The 23697-nt window shown below is 42.0% G+C and overlaps 1 protein-coding gene across 4 annotated transcripts in view; it reads right to left on the reverse strand.

Annotated features, from left to right (window-relative positions):
• The window catches only part of PTPN21 (protein tyrosine phosphatase non-receptor type 21), a 74565-nt gene that overhangs the window by 39713 nt on the left and 11155 nt on the right, over positions 1–23697 (reverse strand). For 2 of the 4 annotated variants that reach the window (XM_036314821.1, XM_036314830.1), the window contains 4 exons: positions 8903–9072; positions 4794–4891; positions 3525–3592; positions 1918–1988 (listed from right to left, as the gene is read on the reverse strand). In XM_036314821.1, coding sequence (XP_036170714.1) covers positions 1918–1988; positions 3525–3592; positions 4794–4891; positions 8903–9072 — 407 coding nt within the window. Of the gene's footprint in view, positions 1–1374; positions 1896–1917; positions 1989–3524; positions 3593–4793; positions 4892–8902; positions 9073–23697 lie in introns of those variants that run through there. The other 2 variants (XM_036314838.1, XM_036314847.1) reach the window with 2 other exon arrangements.

Below are 23697 nucleotides of genomic sequence, written 5' to 3' on the forward strand. Positions count from 1 at the left end.
AATCCACGGAGCTTTTCTAAAACACGACATATGGATTTGGCCTGAAACAGCACAAACATTTCAAGTTTCTAAGCATCTGCCATCGGTTATATCAACCCAATATTTGCTGAAAATTGGCTACATGCAAAGCACGGTGTGACACACTGAGGTTAGTTATGGGACATCCTCCCGCTGCGCGTTAGACAAGCGAGGGGAACGCAGGGAATAAGACAACCCCTGGAACATCTTTGGGAAAAGCTAGGATTCTTTCCAAACCACTGAGTAACCGCTTACTATCCAAATGCCAGGGGATACTAAGCACCACGTGCCCAGTGCCAAATGATAAAAGTGCAGAAAGTAAGAGTTAGGAGGGCGGAAATCCTTTTTAGCTCCAGTGACACAATTACAAGGATGGGTAGGTAGGAAGGGGGTGTGGGCAGAGAAAGTGCTCAGCTGCATGGGAACTTGCCTCTTCAACCTCATCTTCGCTGCTCCCCCACACCCACAGGGCACCCCACACCTCAGCCATCCCAAACTCTGCCTTTCTGTGAATACACCACGTTCCCTCAGGCCCTGGGCCTTTGCACACACTGATCCCTCTTCCTGGTATACCTGTCACTCTCACCTGTGCACCTCTCCTTCAAGGCTTGGCCTCTGTACCCATCACACCTTCTCTGTCACCTGCTGTGATCCCCGAGTCTAGGTCAGACATCCCCGCTCTACACAAACCCACCACATTCTGTGCACATTTCCCACTGCTCCTATATTCTGACTAATCTATCTGCCTGCTGGTGGGTTGTCCTGCCTACCCCTTAGACTGCAAAGCAGGAGATACACCCTCTGGTGGCAGGGGACTGTCCAACTTATCTCTGTGCCACTACATCTTTAAGGGGATGCACAAATGAATGACTAAAAGTAACAAAAGACAAGGCGATGTAGGCCTGAGGGATTAATTGTGCTGGGGGGAGGGGGGGAAACATGGCTCATTTCGGGGGGGCAGAAGGTAAAGCTGGAAAGGCAGGATTAAACCAATTCATAGGAGGCCTTTAATCCCAGGGGCAATGAACTCAGGCTAGTGAAGAGCAAAACCAAGTTCATGAGCATCTGAGAACGGGGGTTGAGGGGAAGAAGAGAGAGGAAAGTGATGTTTTAGGAAGATTAATCCTTTGTGAGCGATTGTGTGAATTTGAGTGAGGAGAGACTAAAGGTTATTTTTAATGGGAGGGGATGAACAATAGGTTATAATTAGACAGACCTGGGTCCAAATCCCACCTCTACCTCATGTAACTTTGGGCAAGTTATTTAGTCTTTCTGAGCTTGGCTTCCCCAATCTGTAAGGAGATAATAACATTGACTTAAAGCGTGGTTATAAGAATGTAATGATATATCACATACTTGGAACGGTGCATCTGGTTTAAAATGGACACCTAGCATTCTTACAGCAACGAGTACAGATTCACAATCCAAGAAAGTCAATGTCTAACCCGGACGGTAGGTCAGGGCAGTAAGCACCGTAGCTCTTAGCACAGCTTCCCCGGAGGACAGAGATACAGCTTCCAAAGGTGCAGAGGAGAAAACCCTGTACCTGCTGCATCGCATATGAAAAGGAACCCCTCCAACCTTGAACTGACCTACACAGGGCTCGGTTAGCACCAAACCTTTCATACTCAGGGTGGAGGATGGGCACCCTTTCAATGTTCTCAGCCTCCTCGTGGGGACAACATGGATAATAGATGAGGTAATATGGTAAGTGCTTGGACCAGCACTCGGCACAGTGAGTGCTATGAAAATGCGGGGACTTTCAGGAGGGGCAGCGGTTGCAGCAGCAGCAGCAGCAGCAGCAGCGTTAAGTGCCGAATTTCACTGTGTCAACGCACATTTCAAGTTAAACAGGCACTGGCTCCATACCATTGCCCTGTCTTATTTTCTTAGCGTTACCTGTACTTCTGATGCAGTAAGGCCACTTTTTGGGTTGCTTCTTCCAATACCTTTTCATCCTGTAGCCAGCCCTGAAGAAAACACACGGCAGTAAGTATGTACACAAGTCACCCCGATTTCCCAGGAAGATTCGTTGCTGCTGATTCTACCCAACTCTTGTCGCCATCAGGCAAAAGCAGGGCTGGTAGGAGTGCGAGGGAGCTTGGCTTCAGCATGTCATCATGGTCTCCCTAAGGAATTGAGTGGCTTCTGGTCAGAAGCCAAACACTCGCCCTGCCTTTTCCATTCAACCTCAGAGCAAGTTCCCACTGGGCTATGTCCGGTGGTAACATCCATGGGCAGTTGCCATCCCGGCACTATGACACCTGTGCCCTCCCGCTGGCCGTGCAGACGCTCAGAAGAGCATCCCTCCCCGGGTGGCTCCAGGGCAGTTTTCCTGCCAAGGGGACCAGTAGTGACCGTACCAGAGTAGAAGGCAGTGTCCCCCCATCATCTACTTTTTAAACTGCTGATGAGAAGCCGACTTTCTTGGATTGTGAATCTATACTCGTTGTTGTAAGAATGCTAGGTCTCCATCAGCATTTATTTCCACGTAATTTTGTGAGGTTTCAAGCCTTCGGTTAAAAGCAAAACCTCTTGTGGCTCCTCAGAAACGGGAAACGAATCCCTCTCTTTAGACTCAACGTCCAAACATAAGACAAATGTCTCCGGCGATAGCCCAGTGACTGCAGACCCTCCCGTGTCCGTAGCTTTACCACAACCAAGAAAGGTGTTACAGGAAAAAAAACTTATACTTGAGTGTTCATCAGAGGGAACCGATTTTTCAATACTATTCCTGACTGTAGAGGGCCCCTGGGAAGGCATATGGGCATTTCTTTAATAAATTGTCAGCTGAATCCAGGGCAGTAGGCAGAGCCATGTCCTGGATACGCATTTTGCCAAAAAGGCAGAAGTGTTCTCAGCTTGACCTTCATTTTGCCCAGGTGCCTGGGAGTGGGTTTATTACGTAAATCCAGCCAAGCACCAGGAATGAAGGGCCCACCCAGAACTGACCTTACAAGAATGCAAATAAGCTCCTTTGTCTTGAGCTTTGGTAAAACTTCTGGTATTTTGGGGTATATAAAATAAACATGCTGTTTTGGTGCTGGGTCCCTGTCTCTCCATCAGAAGAGGACAGCGGTCCCACCCAGTCCCAGCTTTTTTCTTCCATCTTTGTGTTCTGTCTCTTTCATATTCCCAATCCCCAGCCGCCCCTACTCAAAGAACCAGACCATTCTCTAGCCGTGCTGGACACGGAAACGAGAGACCCCTCCATACCTGACTTCATTTCAGGGAGTATTAAGGGCATGGAAATAAACTGGTTATACAAAGGCCCAATGTCAAAAGGAGTCTTGCCCTAACCGGTTTGGCTCAGTGGATAGAGCATCGGGTTTCGGACTCAAGGGTCCCGGATTCGATTCCGGCCAAGGGCATGTACCTTGGTTGCAGACACATACCCAGTGGGGGGCTGTGCAGGGGGCAGCTGATCGATGTTTCTAACTCTCTATCCCTCTCCCTTCCTCTCTGTAAAAAAATCAATAAAATATATTTTAAAAAAGGAGTCTTACCACAGGAAATAAGGCAAATTTCTGAAGGAAGTCCTGGGATTCATACTGATCAAAGTCACCAAAATCAGCTATACAAAATGACAAATATTCACATGTCAGTTATGTTTAATTTGCATAGCAACGCATGCTCAACTATACCTGATATGTCGTATGTAGATGGTGTGCTTATGATTCGAAGTCAAATTTGCATTATAGCTATAAAGTGTATATTTTAAAAATATCGTTCTTAAAGCATTAGTGAGGTGGACTCATGTGTCTTGACTTGGAAAATGCCTATTAATAAAGTGAAAAATAAATTACAAACTGTATGTAATGTGATCTCATCTTTATAATTAAAAAACAAAACTGCCCTATAATCATGTGGGTTTACTTATGCACAGAAAAATGTCAGGAAGAAACCAAAGTGTTCTCAGTAGTGATTATTCCTCTCGAGAATGGAATCAGATCATCTGAATATATTACAGCAAGATGTATTGGTTTAGAAAGTTTTAGCTGTTAAAAATAAATCGATAGTTTGGCAAAAAGTTTATGAAAAATCAGCTCTTAAAGCCAAAGATGACATGTAGGAAGAGTCAAAGGGCTTTGAAAAGAACGTGGTTTCATGTGACAGGCAATTGTCTAGAAATGATAAAAGTCTCCACGCCTGCTAATATCTGAAGAATTTTATTAATAATTCTTCTGACTAAATTTCAATTCCCAAGATTAAATGCCAGTTATCATATGAAACAATGTCCCACCAGAAGTCTTCCCAAGGTATATATATCCATGTAAATACTTATCAATTGGGCACAGGAAAAAATGACAGAATTAAACAATCCCAAAAACTACCCGTGAAAGGCAAATTTGATCTGTTATGACTGACGATGGTCTGTAATCCAGGAACACTGTTCAGGAAACCAAACAAGTGACGTATGCCTAAAGTAGAAGTGATCATAACCTTATCAACCTCACCGTTGGCTGATCTTTCTTCCTAAAATATTAGCTAGCAGCAAAGCAAGAGAAACACATAACACGCAAATGCTCTGTGTATTTTTTTCCTCTGTTTCTCTGTTGACATATGAGAACATGTTTATCCTTCCAGAAGTCTCCTTTCACTAGAGAACCCAAATTCATTCTTCCCACAAGGAAGCCCCTTCAGTGACAGAGTAACATTTCACCAACATATTTACACTACTATAGAAAGTCCGTTACTTTAAGAATTCCTTGCTGTTTTTGTTATAACAGTTTTAATCTGATAGGTCAGGTACAGTATCAGGTGTCATCATTTACCTTGAACAGCCAAGCCTGCTAGCTGAATTGCTTGTTCTAATGTACACGGAATGTTTCCTTCCAAGATATCTTTCTTCAGCTGCAGATAATACTGATACCTACAAAAAAATGTCAATTTTATTTTATTTTTTATTTTTTTAAAGGGGAGAATGATGATTTTATTTTTTTAATATATTTTATTGATTTTTTAAAAATATATTTTATTGATTTATTTACAGAGAGGAAGGGAGAGGGATAGAGAGTTAGAAACATCGATGAGAGAGAAACATCGATCAGCTGCCTCCTGCACATTCCCTACTGGGGATGTGCCCGCAACCAAGGTACATGCCCTTGACCGGAATCGAACCTGGAACCCTTGAGTCCGCAGGCCGACGCGCTATCCACTGAGCCAAACCGGTTAGGGCAAAAATGTCAATTTTAAAAAGTTAACACCAACATTAGCTCCAATTGAGACAAAGCATTTTACCATAATTTATTAGAGAAGCATAAACTAGTCAACTGAAACCTTAAGCCGGATGGTTTCAAAGCAAGACAAGAACATCCTTGACCATACCTATACCCATACCTACACACACACACACACACACACACACACACACACACACACACACACAATCCATACCTACACCCATACCTATACACACACACACACACACACACACACACACACAATCTGTACCTACACCCATACCTACACACACACACACAATCCGTACCTACACCCATACCTACACACACACACACACACACACATACACACACTGTAATCAATTTGTTGAGTTACTTCTCCTTAACTGCAGTTATTTCAAAGCTATAACCATGTAGAAGACAACTGGTCATCTACCTTATGCCCCATAAGACAGTCCCTACATATTGTCCTTGTTAGTTGGAGAGAGATGCCATAGGCAATCTTTACTTTAAAAACTCTGCCTAGTAACTTGGTAACATAAGACTTTGCTTATGGTGGACGTTCCCTAGCCGTGGAAGATAAATCCAGAAGAAAATGATTCCTGATATTTCAGACCAAGTTTATATTGAAATTTTTTTGGATGAAATCCCTAAAAGCATAGCTGCTAAATGCTTTCTTAATATTCTTGTAAAATGAGTTTACTTATTATTACACTTTCAATATTCCGGGCACTGGTTACCAGCGCAAGCTTTAGTCACGCAGACCTAGGTTGCATTCCAGCTCTCCAATCAAGCATTCTGAGCAAGTTGTAATCTATGGGTTAAATTGTCACTGGCAAAATGGGAATGCTATCATCCCTTCACAAGGTGGAGCGTATTCAAGGAATATAATTTAAAGCTTTTAGCACAATACTAGAACACAGCTGGCACTCAAGAAACCGTAACTATTATGATTGTTATCAGCAATCATCTACTTTAAGCCAGTCACCAATAGTTCATGTTATCACCTCTCCATTTTGGTAAAGCCCTACAGTGCAGATTTATTCTGCCTCCCGTTTATTTATCCACTTTAACCGGGGATTACTGGTCCCTACTCTGCATCAAGCACTGTTCTAGATGCTGGGGACATGATGTGAAATGAAGATCCACCAACTCTCTGCCAATACGGTCCAAAGAAATAATGCCTTGATAAAATTTAGCCTGCAAACCTGAATTCAGAACTGTTTAAACCAAGGAATGAAAAAGACTGCACACATTAATTCTAAAGCAAGCATTCCATATACTTGCCCAAAAGCCAAATATGCTGATTAAACAAAAATATTACCTAAAGCCTTATCAACTTGTCAATTTTCTAATATAAAGTATTTTTACACAAAAATATTACATTAATACCTCATGATCTCACTCATTTATGGATAATAAAGAACATTATAAACTGATGAACAAAAATAGACACAGAGGCAGAGAAGCATCAGACTGTCAAACTACAGCAGGAACACTAGGAGGGTTGGAGGGGGGAGTAAGACATCAACCAAAGGACTTATATGCATGCATATAAGCATAACCAATGGATGCAAGACACGGGGGGGGGGGGGGGGGGAGCGCGGTGGACATGTGCCGAGGGGGGAGGTGGCGGGGGAGGGGAGGCTGGGGAAGGTCAATGGGGAAAAAAGGAGACATGTCCTACTATTTGTAATACCTTAAACAATAAAATAAAATTAAATATATATATATATTACATTAAATAATTATAATAGATTAGGTGCCTCATTTTGCACAACAGAAATTTTAAATAATGTGCAGCAGGTAGTTTTCACCTGTTTTTCTTAGGTTAGTAATAGAAGGCTAATGTACAGACATTTTTATTTTTATATATTTGTTTTATTATAGAAATTTTGAAAGATATACAGACAATAAGTACAAAAACTCCCATAGCCTTAGCATGCAGCCTCACCAATCACCAACTTTATGCCTGCCATGCCTCTTCTATGCTCTCCCCTCCCTGACTCCAAGTGTTTTACAGCAAATTCCAGATGTATCATAGCAACTACAAATACCTCAGTATATATATCCCTAAAGGTCAGCTAACACACACACACACACACACACACACACACACACACACACACACACACACACTTTTAACATACCCAACAAAATGAATGACTAAAATGCCTTAACACTATCCAATACCCAGTCATGTACAATTTTTGTGACTGCGTCAACAGTCTTTTTACAGTTGCTGTTTTTTAAATCAGGATCCCAACAAAGTCCACAAATTACATTTGATTATTTCTAAATTTCTCTTACTTTTAGAAAAAAAATGCCTCCTCTCTATTTTCATGTTACTTATAGACAAAATGGTGTGATTTATCACGTAGAATTTTCCACATTCTCAGTTTGCCTGATTATACTCTCATGGGGACATGTGATGTGTCCATCCCTTCTCCTGTGAACTAACTGCTAGATGGAGAGAGCAGTGCCGTCTAACAGAACTTTCTGCGGGGGTGACAATGGTATATATCTGTGCTGTCAGAGGGCAGCCATTAGCCACACTTACAATGTGGCGAGTGTGGCTGAGGAATGGGAAAGGCCCCTTAGAGCAGCATGACTTGCTGAGAGGAGAGCCAGGTTTACGCTTCTGCTCCCTGGAAGGTGAATGCAACAGCGAGGTGGTCTCCAGGATCCTTTGGCTCTGAGGTTACGTAGTGAAAGGAAAGAACACGAACACGCTAAGGATGGTGGAACAGAAAGAGACAGAGCATGGGTCCTTGAAGACTGGTCCTAAAAGCTCTGCAGGGCTGACCTCCGGACTTCTTTCACGGGAGAAGTCAAAGGTATTAAGGGCTTTTGTTATATATAGCCATACCTAATCCTTACTAATGAAACTTATCTATCAGGTTCTGCTACACCCAATTAATGGGTAATCATACTGGCTGAATCTACAGGGCCTGTTCTCTCTCAGCCCTCCCCACAGCTAATGCCTTTGTTCAGGTCCACATTCTACACTAATGCCCAGATTATGGCGTGTACATTACTAACTGGTCTCCTGCCTACAGTCTTGCCACCTCTAATCTACCTTCTATGATGGGTGACCTTTGTAATATACAAATTTTATCATTCCATTCTGTTAAAATTAAAAAATGTCTGTCCTCATTGTACCATGATTTTATGACTAAAACACTCCTATTTTTTTAAACATGGGGGAGGGGGAGGGACACATATTAGCCAACATTTTCAGACCTTCAACACCTCCCGCCTCTCCCTCTACCCCTCCCATGTCACCACCCCACACTGCCACTGGAGTCAAAGAATTGTGAGAAACCTGCTACACACTTCCTTGAAGAAGGAACACAGATTCTGTGACTAATTTTAATTTTTCCCCCTCCCTCCTTTCGTTGTTAGAAAGGTCAGAAACAAATCAATGCACACACTAAAGATGACATCACTACGAGAAGAGTTCACAGCCAGGGTAGAAGTGTTTTCCCCTTAATCACTCTTTTGTGCCCAGTGAAACCATAACTCATGCAAACACAGTAAGGCATTCTGACACACCACATACCAGAACCTCCACATGACACAGTGGCTGAAAATGTGGGGCGGGAGGGCAAAGGTCAGCCTGATCTCCTGACTGCAACCTTCCTTTCACTTTTCCAATCACACGCGGTCATTTCCTGAAAACAGAGCATGGACTCTCTCACCTGGTGACCTCCTGCTGCAGCTGGGACACGGAAGGCACATAGAACACCACTCCGAAGGAGACGGTGGGCTCCAAGGCGTACTTATCCAGCTGCTTCTTCAGAGGCTTTTCCAAATCCACCCACCGGCGCTGATTCTGCTTGTTGTAGTACCAGAGGCTGAAGTACGTGATCTGGAAAGAGGGAAGGTCACTGAAGGAGGCAGAAATGTATGAAAGGGTCTCTCTACTTCAATTGATCTAATCCATGACCCGGGACCACGTGACAGCCATCTCCTATTGTTTCACTTCTCAGAAAGGGACAATAGCAAAACCTGAAGGGGGAAAAAAAAGAGTTAAGACCTATCTATAGCTAGGTACTAGTATTCAGGGGAAAAAAGGTGAGAAGTCAATTACTCTTGCAGACTATTTCTTCAACTGTGCACCAAAAAAATGCCTTCATGGCCTAGACAGCAGAATGTAGTGGGTGCTCTGAAATTTTACATACAGTTTTTAACAAAAATCATATGCTAAAAAATATTGAAATACTAAGTGTATTATAATTAATGTATTATAATAAACATAACTGGGGGTCTACCTAGTAGAATTCTTTTTTTTTTTAATTGATTTCAGAGAGAGGAAGGGAAAGGAAGAGAGAGGTAGAAACATCAAGACCATTCAGTGGAGAAAGAACAGTCCCTTCAACAAATAGTCAACAACTGAAGTTAGGTCCCTACACTTCTCACCATGTATTAAAAGTAACTCAAACTGGATCAACAACCTAAATATAAGAACTATAAACTCTTTAGCAGAAAACATAGAGGTAAATCTTCATAACTTTAAAATAGATCCTCAGATAATGACACAGAAAGCTTGAGGAACAAAGGAAACAACAGATACATTTCACTCTATCAAAATTAAAAACTATGTGCATCAAAGGTCCAAATCAAGAAAGTAAAAAAGGCACAAACTATACAGAATGGGAGAAGATATCCGCAAATCACATATCTAGTATCTAGAATATATAAAGAACTCTTGCACAACAAAAAGACAACTCAATTTTAAAAAGGGCAAAGGGACTTGAAGAGATATTTACCCAAAGAACATATACAAATGGCCAAGTGCACATGAAACAAGCTTCATGTCATTAGTCACTAGGCAAATATAACTCAGAACCACAATGAGATATTGGATGTGAAGAACCTGAAATCTTTATACATTGCCAGTGGGAATGTAAAATGGTTCCGCCACAATGGAAAATAGTTTGGTGGTTCCTCAAAAGTTAAGCATATTAATCATCATATGAACCAGCAATTCCACTCCTAGATACATAACCAAAAGAACTGAAAACAGATACTCAAATACATGTCCAAGCATGCTCATAGAAGGGCTATTTGCAATAGCCAGAAGATGGAAACAACTTAAATGTCCATCGGTAGAAGAAAGGATCCATAGGTTTTGGAATATACAGACAATGGGACATTATTCAGCCATGAAAAAGCAGCACTGATACATACTACAGTGTGGATGATTTGCAAAAACATTATACTAAGAGAAAGAAGCCAGGTACAAAAGGTCACATATTGTATGATTCCATTTAAACAAAATATTCAGACTAGATAAATCCTGAGCAACAGAAACAGAAAGTAGGCTGATGGCTTGGGGAGTAAGTTGGAAGAAAGGAGAGCAATTGATTAACCCGTGGAGGGTTTCCACTCAGGGTAATGAAATGTTTTAAAACTAGATAGAGTAGGTATTGTGAATGCACTAAATCACTACATGGTTTTTTGTTTGTTTGTTTGTTTTAAAATATATTTCTTTATTGATTTCAAAGAGGAAGGGAGAGGGAGAGAGAGATAGAAACATCAATGATGACAGAGAAAATCATTGATGGGCTGCCTCCTGCACGCCCCCTACTGGAGATCGAGCCCGCAACCCAGGCATGTGCCCTTGGCCAGATTCGAACCTGGGACCCTTCAGTCCACAGGCTGACGCTCTATCCACTGAGCCAAACCAGCTAGGGCCATGGTTTATTTTTAAATCGTTAATTTTTTATGTGAATTTCATCTCGAAAAAGACTTTTTTAAAGAACAGAAACACTAAATAAAAATAAAAAACCACTAACAACTAAAATTAAGTACAGACTCTTTTAAACTTATAAATAGGTCAGATTCAGTGTGTTTGAAACAGTCTAAGGAAAAGAAATGAGCCAGAAATAGAAGAGGCTAGCCATGAGTTAATTGGATTTTTTGCTTCCTAATATCTATCCTTTGGTCTTCCTCTATTTAAAGTTAAGATATACCAGGAACTTTTTTTTTTTTCATACAAAAACCTTAGTAAAGACAGGCCCCCTTGTGCCCTAAATTTTGACTCTTACCAGTCATTACTTGGTCTAGGATAGTTGCCCAGAATCATGTGTCTTCTCTTCCTTGAATCCGAATCTTCTGGGCTATGCATACCCTATAGTGTTTATGGGCTTGGTTTAACTGCAATTAAAATGTTCCCAGGAACCAGCCTTTAATTATTGGCTCTCAGGTGATGCCTCCCATCACTCCTTCTTTACTCCCCAGGACCTTTCCTAGGAAGAATCCACATGGCTTCCCGTGCCCCACAGCTCTGTCTGCTCTCACCGATGACCAAAGCAAGCTGACCAGGCCTGTGGGAAACTCACTCCAAGAGAAGCCTCTAAATAACAGAATCTTCCAGCATCCTCGGAACACTTCTCAATGATCAGTCAATAGGTTTTTGTGACATTTCTTCACGGTGAGATACTTTTACCTTCACCGGTTCTTTCCTATTTTATTCGAAACAAACACATCAGTAGTCTTACTAAAGTTGCTCAAGGATTTCTTCATAAGCTGTTTAAAATTTTACTAGCTACTCTCCTAAAATGGTATGGATAATTGTGCCTGCTGTGTAAACAACAGTAAAAACAAAAGTTATGCGGTTAAAAAAGTTGGCTTCTTTACAGGCACAATAGGGTTTACATGAACCAACATTGACTCAGAGAACAAAGTGATTCGGTAACTAAGCTTTTTGTTCAGCAGAAAACACAGCTACAAATTTTTGAGCTCTGGTCGAAGGTGTGTCCCAAATCACAGTCGTCTAAAGAGACACCGATGGTTACAAGCAGGTCCAAATCCTGCCAGAATGTGACCCTTTCCTAAGCCCCAAGTCATTTCTTGTCTAATTATTTTAAGAGTCTTGTTAGTTGTACTATTTTTAAGGCAGAGCAGAAGGACACACAAATTAGCGGGAGGGTTTTTTAAGCCACTGATGCACTGAGTTTGATACAGGTTAATCCCATATAAAATGGCAACTATAATTTTATCCTGATGCTTTTCTTAGATGAGGCAGAAGTCAGCAGGCGTTTCATCAGGAACGAGATGAGAGGAGATAGCACCCGATAAAGCCTTTCCCAGGCAGAGATCATCTAACAAGGGTGGTGAATAAGTATTAACCTAATTCAAGCCCAGCTCTTACCTCTACACTGAGTCTGTCATAAATAATGAAGCATTGTGCTTCTTCCTCTCAGCTGTGAGTATGGTGGTCACACTGCCTCAAAGCAGACAATATATATTGTCCTTTTCTGTTTAATTTTAATCCATTTTCTTGTGTCCTTGGTCAGGCAGTGTATGATCTGTTTTACAGTCAAGGTGATAATTAATATGCAATATCACTACACCCTAGCACATATGAGGGCTCAGAAATATAACAATCAAAAGTGTATCTTCTTCGCCCTAACCGGTTTGGCTAGGCGGATAGAGCATTGGCCTGCGGACTCAAGGGTCCCAGGTTTGATTCTGGTCAAAAGCATGTACCTTGGTTGCGGGCACATCCCCAGTGGGGAGTGTGCAGGAGGCAGCTGATGGATGTTTCTCTCTCATCGATGTTTCTAACTCTCTATCCCTCTCCCTTCCTCTCTGTAAAAAATCAATAAAATATATATTTTTTAAAAAGTGTATCTTCACCTTCTAATTATACTGAAACTTTTATTAAACTGAAGCCCAAGTAACGGATGGCCTCAAATAACCAGATTTTGTTGCTACTGTAACATTTCACTTCCAGGAAAAAGAGTCCAGTGACAGGCCAACTTCGGGGATTTATTAAAAGAAAGTCCGCCGAAACCGGTTTGGCTCAGTGGATAGAGCGTCGGCCTGCGGACTGAAGGGTCCCAGGTTCAATTCCGGTCAAGGGCATGTGCCTGGGTTGCGGGCACATCCCCAGTGGGAGATGTGCAGGAGGCAGCTGATCGATGTTTCTAACTCTCTGTCTCTCTCCCTTCCTCTCTGTAAAAAATCAATGAAATATATTTTAAAGAAAAAGAAAGTCCGAGGCATGAATTGGGATCACTATCTACATAGATGACGGCTCATACCTTCTCTATTTACTCTCCTGAACAATAAGATGCTATGAAGAACCCAGTGATCCCAAAACACAGTACGAACATCTTTCAAAAAATATATATTGTACTTCCTAAGAAAAATGGACTGTCTTAGAAAAATTCATCTATTCATTCAATGAATACTGACTGAACACCTACTATGTGTCAAACCCTTATAGGGACACAACACTGAGGAAAAGAACACAATCCATGCCCTTACGTCACTTACATTCCAGTAGGGAAAGAAAGACAAACAAAATATAGGGGAGGTCAGATACCAAGAAGTGCTACACAGAAATATATTCAATTATAAAGTTAAAATGATATTGACATGTTTTTAAAGACTAAAAACATGCAAAAATGTTAGTACATAGGATTAAATGCAAAAATGTTAGTACATACATTTTACTGCCCCAAAATGATAGAAATAACTGAGATATTCCTGCACACAGTTTCCATACAAAGGCTAACATGCTCTATCTTGTACCAACCACATAAAAGGTCCATTTGTTTAGGACCCACATACCTGAGGGTAAGCCAAGCCTCCCATACTTTAATTATTTTAGCTGTCTAGTTTATTATATTACAGGGCCATTTCTTATATCCCATTCCAATAGAATCAGGCAGATTTCTCTTTATTCAGATCTCTAAACTTGGGCCTTTGCAGGTTTGCTTATTAGCTTAATTCACAAATGTCTATGTTTTAGATCATTCATAACTGTTCTCTTTTTATTTATAAGACAGATAACCTCAGTCTAATTTGGCCCATACTCCAGTTTTAAAATTTCAATTAATTCACAGGAAAAATTTGTTCCATGTTTTCCTGAATTCGAGTCTTCGTTATTCTTTCTATCTTGGTTTACCATAGTATTGGGCAGTGTGAGCAGTAGTCTTCGAAGTGTTAACTGCACAATGTAAAAATGAAAAGAATAGCTGAAATGAGTATATTTAGGAATAGCTGCTTATTTTTCTGACATTCACTTTTGTCAGGTTAAAATTATATCTGTTTCATGTGACTCAGAAAGTGGTAACCATGAAGGACCACAAAGAGATAAAGGGAATTAGAAAGAGGATAAATCCATTTGAAATGAATATGGGCCTTAATTCATGTTAAGAAAGAATCTAGTCAAAGTTAATTTCTATTGCCTGAAAGAATATTACCCAACGTATTTTCCATTGCCCTAAAAAAAAAAAAAAAAAAAAAAAATACAGTCGCTTCACTGTTCTTAAATTAGTATTGCCATGAAAGAGCTGAAGGTTATAAAATCAAGTAAATTATTTTTGTGGTTAAAATACTAAACAGACACACATGAAGAAACTCCTAGATTTCTGTTACTAAAAGTTACGCTGTTTTCTTCATTAATCAACACTTGCAAATCATGGTTTCATTGTACATGAAGTAACTCTTCTCTCCACATATTTACAAAGTGGTTTTCTAGTTACAGTAAACACTTCTTCCACGTACACAAATGTTCCAAGAAAACAGTAAAGTTATTTCCTCTTTTAATACAAAAAGGCCATTATCCCCCTTTTTTATTAACGATATAAAGTTCCATTTAACAAAGGGCACACTACGGCTTTAATGAATTTCCTTTTGAACTATGTTCCTCACTGAGGAATAAGGCATGGATGGTACATAACTCAGAAATATACACTCAATATTTTTTAATTGTTTAAGTACCATAATACCAGTTACATTTTATTCTAAGAGGTGCTACTTAAAAAATACAAAGGACTAGGTATTTTCATTATATTTAAAAGTAGAATAGTTGAACTGACCATAAATATGTATTACTATTAAGGATAATAGGAATTACCCACTATTCATTATCCTATATCCAACTATCCTATATTCAAGGAATACTATATAATAAAAGCCTAATGTGCAAATCAACCGAATGGCAGAACAACCAGTGGAACGACTGGTCACTATGACGCGCACTGACCACAAGGGGGCAGATGCTCAATGCAGGAGCTGCCCCAGCCCGCAGGCAGCAGACCAGCCAAAGCGGGTGCCAGCGGGGGCCTCTGATTGCCCCTCTGGTCGCCCCACAGATCGGCCCTGATCGCCAGCCAGGCCTAGGGACCCTACCCAGGCACAAATCTTATGCATCAGGCCTCTAGTATAATGATAAAAGTCTTACTGGGAGGAGTGGGGGAGAAGAGACAGACAATAAAGGTTAAATGATAGAATCATGACCTGCAAAAGAGGAATTAAAAATGGGACAATTGCCGAAACCGGTTTGGCTCAGTGGATAGAGCGTCGGCCTGCGGACTGAAAGGTCCCAGGTTCGATTCCGGTCAAGGGCATGTACCTGGGTCGCAGGCATATCCCCAGTGGGAGATGTGCAGGAGGCGGCTGATCAATGTTTCTCTCTCATCAATGTTTCTAACTCTCTATCTCTCTCCCTTCCTCTCTGTGAAAAATCAATAAAATATATTTTTTAAAAAGATGGGACAATTAATAGTCAGTCACCTTGTCCCCATGCCAGGAATTCCCAGGTGGCAGCATGGAAACACTTTGGTGTGAACTGCTGTAACAGGTGGAAATACACCCGTGGGCACAGCAGCTGAATCCCAGCGATCCAGCTCATCAGGAACGGCAGCAAGAACCGCAACGGGCTCACTAGTTCTCCCAGGCTTCCTTGTTTGTATACACATTGAGGCCCCAGAAGCCCCCAAGTCCATCCAACAGCCGTGCAACCAGATACTGCTTTGGAAAAACTCTCAGAAGGGAACTCTCCTGGGATGTATTTCATCAGCCTGATGCTTTGACTCCACTAGGGAACAAGCTTACAAAAGGTTTCCTACCAACCAGCTCTGCCCCCGGCATGTCAGGCATTCATTGCCAACCTCATCTTGCTGGCTAATCATGATTCATGTCCCTTCTCAGAAACGGTTCTGATGTGGTCACCGTGGAGGGCCATAAAGAGATAAAGGGAATTAGAAAGAGGATTTGGGAACTATAAATGAATATGGGTCATAATTCATTTTAAGAAAGAATCTAGTCTTAGCCTGATGTGACTTTAAAAGCATATTTTAAGCAAGATAATACACTGTACTAATTAAAATAAATGATAACAAATATCTCCAGGGTACTTAAAACAATCTCCATCAGCTCTGGGAGGCTGCAGTGTAGCAGGCTGTCCTTAAGGCACCAGCTCCATGGCTGTCAGAACACCTGTCACTTGCCCAAGACTACATGGTGGGAAGAAGGATGCCCATGAAGGAGCCAGAACTACTCCTCCAGTTGTGATTCCTTCCATGTAAACCGTGAGCAAGTGACTTAACACCTCTGAGTCTCAGTCTACCCATCTGTAAAATAGAGAAGAATATCATAGTGCCTCACAGGATTCTTGAGGATCAAAATAAGTGAAAACATTTAAAGCACTTGGAAGAGGGTCTCATACATGATACATACGCAAGGAATATTAGCGCTCATTCTCATAGTCTTCAAATCCCCTTAACTAGTATAAAACTTCATATTCCATCTTCTTTCATATAGGAAATTCTACACCTAAATACTTCCTTCATTAACAGGGTTTTGTCATAGGTAACTTTTCCTTTGAAAATCAATTATTAGAAAACACCAACACTTTGATTGTCGGTTGTTGTTTTTTTAAGGAAAATGACAATGGCTCGAAGGAAAAGTAGTGTGTGGTTGAGGAAAAATGCCAAACCTGGAGCTGGAGAGGACCTGAATCCTACTTGGGGGCTGTCACTGACTACTTGCACAGCCAGGCAGAGGGGGCGCAGTAGTGTACAGTAAAGTCTGTGTTCGAGTAGTGGACAACAAATGTCATACGTATAATAATATAAAATATTAGATATAAAACAGGCTTCATTTCTTCCTGTTATCATGCTGTAATATAGAATCTGTAAGTGTTCTTTTCATTAAGTAACCATTCAAACATAAATTTGACTTCAAATTAGGAGCCAGTAATAAAAATACAGACAAGTCAAATATGCGCTTGTCTAAATATCATGTGTAAGTGCAAAATATGGGTGAGTAGAGTTATTCTCTAGATAATTCATACCAAACTCTGGGACAAAGAGAGAGGATGTTACTGTGAATATCTTAATTCTCAGTGGTGTAATTGATTTAATTGGCTAACAATAATAACACCTCGGAAGGAGACTAAACTTCGGGTGTACACAGATGTTGTATTATAAAGTTGTACACCTGAAATTTATATAATGTTATTAACCAACTAGAGGCCTGGGGCATGAAATTCGTGCATGGGTACGGTCCCTAGGCCTGGCCTGCGATCAGAGCCATCTTCCCTGGCTGCCAGTAGCCGGCCCTGCCCCCTACCACCACCCACCCTCAGTTCCCCGTTTGCCATTGGGCGATCAGAGCCTGCCAGCCAGGGAAAGAGACCGAGAGGTTGGCTCTTCTTGCCTGCTCACCAGCCCCATCCCCCAAGCCAGTTGTCCTCTGTGTGTGGGGCGACTGGCGGGGCGGGGGCATTGGTCTGGCGTCGCCTGCATCCGCCACCACCCACCCCTAGTTCCCCGTTTGCCATTGGGTGATCAGAGCCTCCTGGCTGGAGTAAGGGACCGAGAGGTTGGCCAGCAGGCCCCAAACAGGTGATTAGGGCCTGCAGGCTAGGGGCAGCTCCTATGTTGAGTGTCTGCCCCCTGGTGGTCAGTGTGCATCACAGTGACCGGTTGGTTCTGCTATTCGGTTGATTTGCATATTACCCTTTTATTATATAGGATTTTACCCCAATAAATGTAATAAAAAAAACTTTAATAACACTTTTCTTCAATCCATTTTTTTCTCAGTAAATTATTCTAACTAAAGAACAAATGTACATGATGTAATAGAAAATGGAAATAGCTAAAGAAAAATAACTTTGCACACACACACACACAAACAGAGTTGACAGTTAACAAGTGCCTTGCGTGAGAACCTCCCTTTGGTCTGGACACTGCCCCTTGTGTCCACTCCATCGCTGAGATGGAGGGAGGAGGAAGGAAGTCAATCACACACAGGATTAAATTAAACATCTAGCCAAGCATCTATTTCAGCACTTGGCATATGGTCAGTCCCCAATAATTCGCGATCATTCTTACTACCACATGTAACCATATCACATATGAAAGAAACAAAATCCATGGTTTCCTTGGTCACACAAGTAGTGCAAGGATTTGAATCCAAGTTCACCTGGCACCCAAACTCTACCTTGTTGCCTACAAAACCCCGCTTTGTCAATCAGTTGAATTCAATCTGTTGAAAATTCACTTGACATTGAAAGTCATTTGTCAAGCCCTGACCAGTTTGGCTCAGTGGCTAGAGCGTCGGCCTGTGGACTGAAGAATCCCAGGTTCGATTCCGGTCAAGGGCATGTACCTTGGTTGCGGGCACATCCCCAGTAAGGGCTGTGCAGGAGGCAGCTGACTGATGTTTCTCTCTCATGGATGTTTCTAACTCTCTATCCCTCTCCCTTCCTCTCTGTAAAAAATCAATAAAATATATATTTTTTTAAAAAGTAATTTGTCAAGCCAAAGTCTGGTCCATCTAAATAATTATAACAGGACTGAGCAAAGACAAGTTGTTTTACATTTACGAATAAAATGAGTTGCTGCCACCAAGCACGAAGTTACATGTATATTTTCTTACCCCCTCAGTTTAAGCTTGTTCAAAATAGCACAATTACTGAGTCCTATTCATAAATCTGAATACTGCAGCCTTTTAGCGAGCTTACAGAAAGTACCACAAACCCTCCATGGAAAAGTTATTCCTACTACATGCTGCTACTACGCACATATAAAATTTGTGACATGCGTAGTTTCTTCTAGTGAAATCAGCATTTTAACTAAACCTGAAAATTTTTAAACTGACTCTAGGTATCCCACCAGTTTATTAAATGCTAAATCTAAGTGGCATTTACTTATGAACAAACTGCTTAGAAAATCACATGGGAATATATTTGCTAAACCAGCTGTTCTGTATCAGTTTGATATGATTTCAAATCCACTTGCTTCTGACAAAAGCTGAAGTTGTTTTTAAGAGTGAAGTTGTTTTGATCAAAGAATGAAGTTGTTTTTATAAGTAAATTGTTTTGATATAAGAGTGAGGTGCCCTGGCCATGGGTTGTGGGTTCAATCCCCGGTCAGGGCACATACAAGAACCAACCAATAAATGTAAAAATAAGTGGAGCAACAAATCAATGTTTCTCTCTCTCTCTCTCTCTCTCTCTCTCTCTCTCTCTCTCTCTCACACACTCTCTCTCTCTCTCTCTCACACACTCTCTCTCTCTCTCACACACACACTCTCTCTCTCACACACACACATACACACTCTCTCTCTCTCTCTCTCTCTCTCTCTCTCTCTCTCACACACACACATACACACTCTCTCTCTCTCTCTCAAATCAATGTAAAAATTTTTTTTTAAAAAAAAAGTGAGGTGAGCTGTGAGAATGCCATTATCTCACTTGTGTGGTTGATAAGCACCCAGTAGCTCAGTTGCTGAGGGATTCCACTGGGGCTTATCGATAAGAATATATGAAGAAACAACTATGGCAGGAGACATTCAGATGATAAATACCAAGACTTTGTGAGGGCTATTTGCGAATGTTTGGTCTGGGCAAGGCTACCCTTTGCTGATCTAAATAGCTCTCCAAAGACCTTTGGGGGTATTAACTCCTGCCCTGGCAAAGATGCCCCCTACCGGCTGTGGCAAAAGCTGTGCAGGGGCCTCACGAAGAAGAACATCATGCCTGTCAACCCCACGCCTTCGTTCCCCAGCAACATGCTCTAGCAACAATAAATTTTTACTATTGTGCTGGCAACTGGGCATCAGCTCTCAGTGGGCCAAGCTGAGTGCCAACTTGTAAAAGGTACACCTCAACTAAACTCAAACTGTATTCCTTTCATCTCCCCGTGCCTTGAATAATAGTGTAATTAATCTATCACTGCTTTGGAGTATGTTATACTATTTTTAAAAGATATATATTTTTTTTATTGATTTCAGAGAGGAAGGGAGAGGGAGAGAGAGATAGAAACATCAATGATGAGAGAGAATCATTTTGGGCCACCTCACTGGGGGTTGAGGCCAAAACCCAAGTATATGTAATGACCCAGAATCAAACCATGACCTCCTGGTTCAGAGGTCAATGCTCAACCACTGAGCCATGCCAGGCGGGCTACAGTACTGGTATTTCTTTACCAACTTATTAAGAGGCATCATCCCACATGCTACCAGCCTGTGAAATTCCCTCAGTGAACCTGTGTTAAATAAATTGCTGACAAAGACAAACTCGGTCTTGGAGCATAATTTTGCCCCCCACCCCCACCCCCCGAAACTGACGCCAGCATATTGTGAAGGCAGTGACATGAGCAAAGGCCTTGTTCAGAGGAAAGAAAGTGTCATGTTAAGGTAGGTGTGTATCTGATAAGAAGAATGAAGCGTAAGTCTCAACAACTGGCCTGGAATTTGGTTAATGCATAAGGGAAGCATGAGTCATCCATTCATTCACTGAAGAATTATCACACACCTACTGCTTGACTACTTGGTGGGCACAAAGGTGCTATCTGGTAGGGAAGACAGACATGGACCTACCACCAGAACTGCAATAAAGGAATCCCACTCACAGCCTCCTCCCTTCCCTCCTTGAAAGAAGTTTTGTTTTGCTTTTCCATGAATAGTAAGTTGTCCCAGGGAGGAAAGGAATAACCCAAATGGCCTTTCCTGAGATCTGAATACAAAGGCCATTCAAAAAGAGCATTTGAGCCCGGCCAGCATAGCTAAGCGGTTGAGCATCGACCTACGAACCAGGAGGTCGTGATTCGATTCCCGGTCAAGGCACATGCCAGGGTTGCAGGCTCCATCCCCAGTGTGAGGCATGCAGGAGGCGGCCCATCAATGATTCTCTCTCATCATTGATGTTTCTATCTCTCTCTCTCTCTCCCTTCCTCTCTAAAATCAATAAAAATATATTTTTTAAAAACAACACAAACAAACAAAAAGGGCATTTGTGGGAGAAGGGGGTAAGGAGTATACTTCAGAGGCAAGTTATTGTCTTAAAATTATGAAGGCCTTGAATTGCTCACAAAGATTCCATCCTATCAGCACCTTCACTCTGGAGAAAGATTAGGGAAGAATCTATTAAACCAAGACAAGGGGAAAACTGCCTCATCCAAGAGGCTTCTAGGCCCCCAGTCTGAGCTCACAGATGGACTGAGGGAGGGGCATCCAGGAACCACCTGAAACTGTGTGCAAAATTCTGCATTTTCATCACATTCTCCAAGGGGTCCATGACCCCTCTACCTGTAACGAAGTTCAAGCAGAAGTCTGACAGGTATACACTCAAATTCTGGTTCTTTTGCTCATTAGCTATATGTCCACCCAGATGAGTGGAACAAGTTACCCAGTTTTTCAGGGCTTCGTTTTCTTCATTTTAAAATAGAAAAGATAAGGCCTAACTCATTGTGAGGATTAAACCAGATAAGGCATGTTAAGCTGCCAGCATAATCATGTTCATCCACCCAGAAGGAGGACAGCAGAAAGCTGTTAAAGCTTTTACTATTATAAGGAATGAAATCTGAAACCATATACACAAAGGATAATGACAGAACTTAGAGCCCCCCCAAACGCCATCAGTTTCCCACATCTGACTTTTTTTTTTATTATTATTGATTTTTTTACAGAGAGGAAGGGAGAGGGATAGGGAGTTAGAAACATCGATGAGAGAGAAACATCGATCAGCTGCCTCTTGCACGCCCCCTACTGGGGATGTGCCCACAACCACAGTACATGCCCTTGACTGGAATCGAACCCGGGACCCTTCAGTCCGCAGGCCGATGCTCTATCCCAGGGGCCCTCAAACTACGGCCCGCGGGCCACATGCAAATACAAATATTGTATTTGTTCCCATTTTGGTTTTTTACTTCAAAATAAGATATGTGCAGTGTGCATAGGAATTTGTTCATAGTTTTTTTTTTAAACTATAGTCCGGCCCTCCACCGGTCTGAGGGACAGTGAACTGGCCCGTTTAAAAAGTTTGAGGACCCCTGCTCTATCCACTAAGCCAAACTGGTCAGGGCACATCTGACATTTTGTAACTCAACTTATAAACCTCCCCACAGGAGTAAAACCACACTTACTTCCAGGTGATCATGGGACTACACTATCGTGGCAGATGGTTGCTGAGAGACACTCAAGGACATCTCTAATTCTCTCCATAATCCTATCTAATAAAGAGGGAATATGCTCATTGACCCTCATGCTGTCGCAAAGATCGTGGTGCCCACAGCCAATAAGGAGGGAATATGGTAATTGACTGCGCCGCCCTCAAAGATGGCAGCACCCACAGCCACAAGATGGCAGCGCCCAGTCCCCTCAGCCCCGCCGGGCCTGCCCCCAGGTGGGTCTGGCTGCTCCGTGTGCCTGCCTCCAGAGACCCCCAGTCCCCTCAGCTCCCCAGCCGCCCAGGGCCGGCCCGAGGCACAGGCAAGCCTCAGATGGCAGCTGACCAGCCGCCCAGGGCCACCCGACGCTCAGGTAACCAGGGCCAGCTGAGGCTTGCGCTGCCGGCAGTGGCAGCAGCAGAGGTGTGATGGGCGTCGCCTTCCCCTGATCACCTCCCGCCCCTGAGGGCTCCCAGACTGTGAGAGGGGGCAGGCCGAGCTGAAGGACCCCCCCACCAGTGCATGAATTTTCATGTACTGGGCCTTTAGTAAGAGAATAACATCTCAGATTGTTAGCCTTTACATTTTCTAGAAATGAGGTGAATTTTTTAAAAAGTAATGAGGTGAAGGTTAAATACTCCATTTCTTTAAGTAAACACATTTCCAAATTAATTCTGTATTAACTTGTGTGATAATATATTATTTATTCTAAAGTGCATACTATCTCCATATCCGTATGTATAATTCCATACATATTTATATGGCTGGTTCTTAATTATCTAGTAGACCCAATGAAAAAAGTAACAGATAATCTAAAAATCAGAAAAAAATCCTTGCTCCCTTATAATCAGCTTTGGACTTTGGAAAGCGTTCTTTATCTGATAGGGGTGGGTGCGGAACCTTTTTTCCTGCCAAGGGCCACTTGGATATTTATAATATCATCCTTGGGCCATACCAAATTACCAACTGAAAAATTAGCCTGCTATATTTGGTCAAACATTTAATTAACTCACCCGGACTGCCTTGGCAGGGCCACACCAAGCGATTTCTCAAGGCCTTATACGGCTCACCGGCTGCATGCTCCCCACCCCTGATCTAAGGGAAGAGGTCAACTTAAGATTTATATTTGCTTCAGATGGTTCAATAGATCTAGCTGAAAATATTTACTGATCCATGCCTACTAGTATTTGTCAGTCTTACCGGTTTCATAACATACATAGTTGATTTAATAACTACCAGCCCAAAAGGTTAAAAAGTTTGCAGGTAATTACACTTTTACCTGACACATATTCCAGCTA

The sequence above is a fragment of the Myotis myotis genome, unplaced genomic scaffold (genome assembly GCF_014108235.1).
Source record: "Myotis myotis isolate mMyoMyo1 unplaced genomic scaffold, mMyoMyo1.p scaffold_m19_p_1, whole genome shotgun sequence".
Lineage (NCBI taxonomy): Eukaryota > Metazoa > Chordata > Mammalia > Chiroptera > Vespertilionidae > Myotis > Myotis myotis.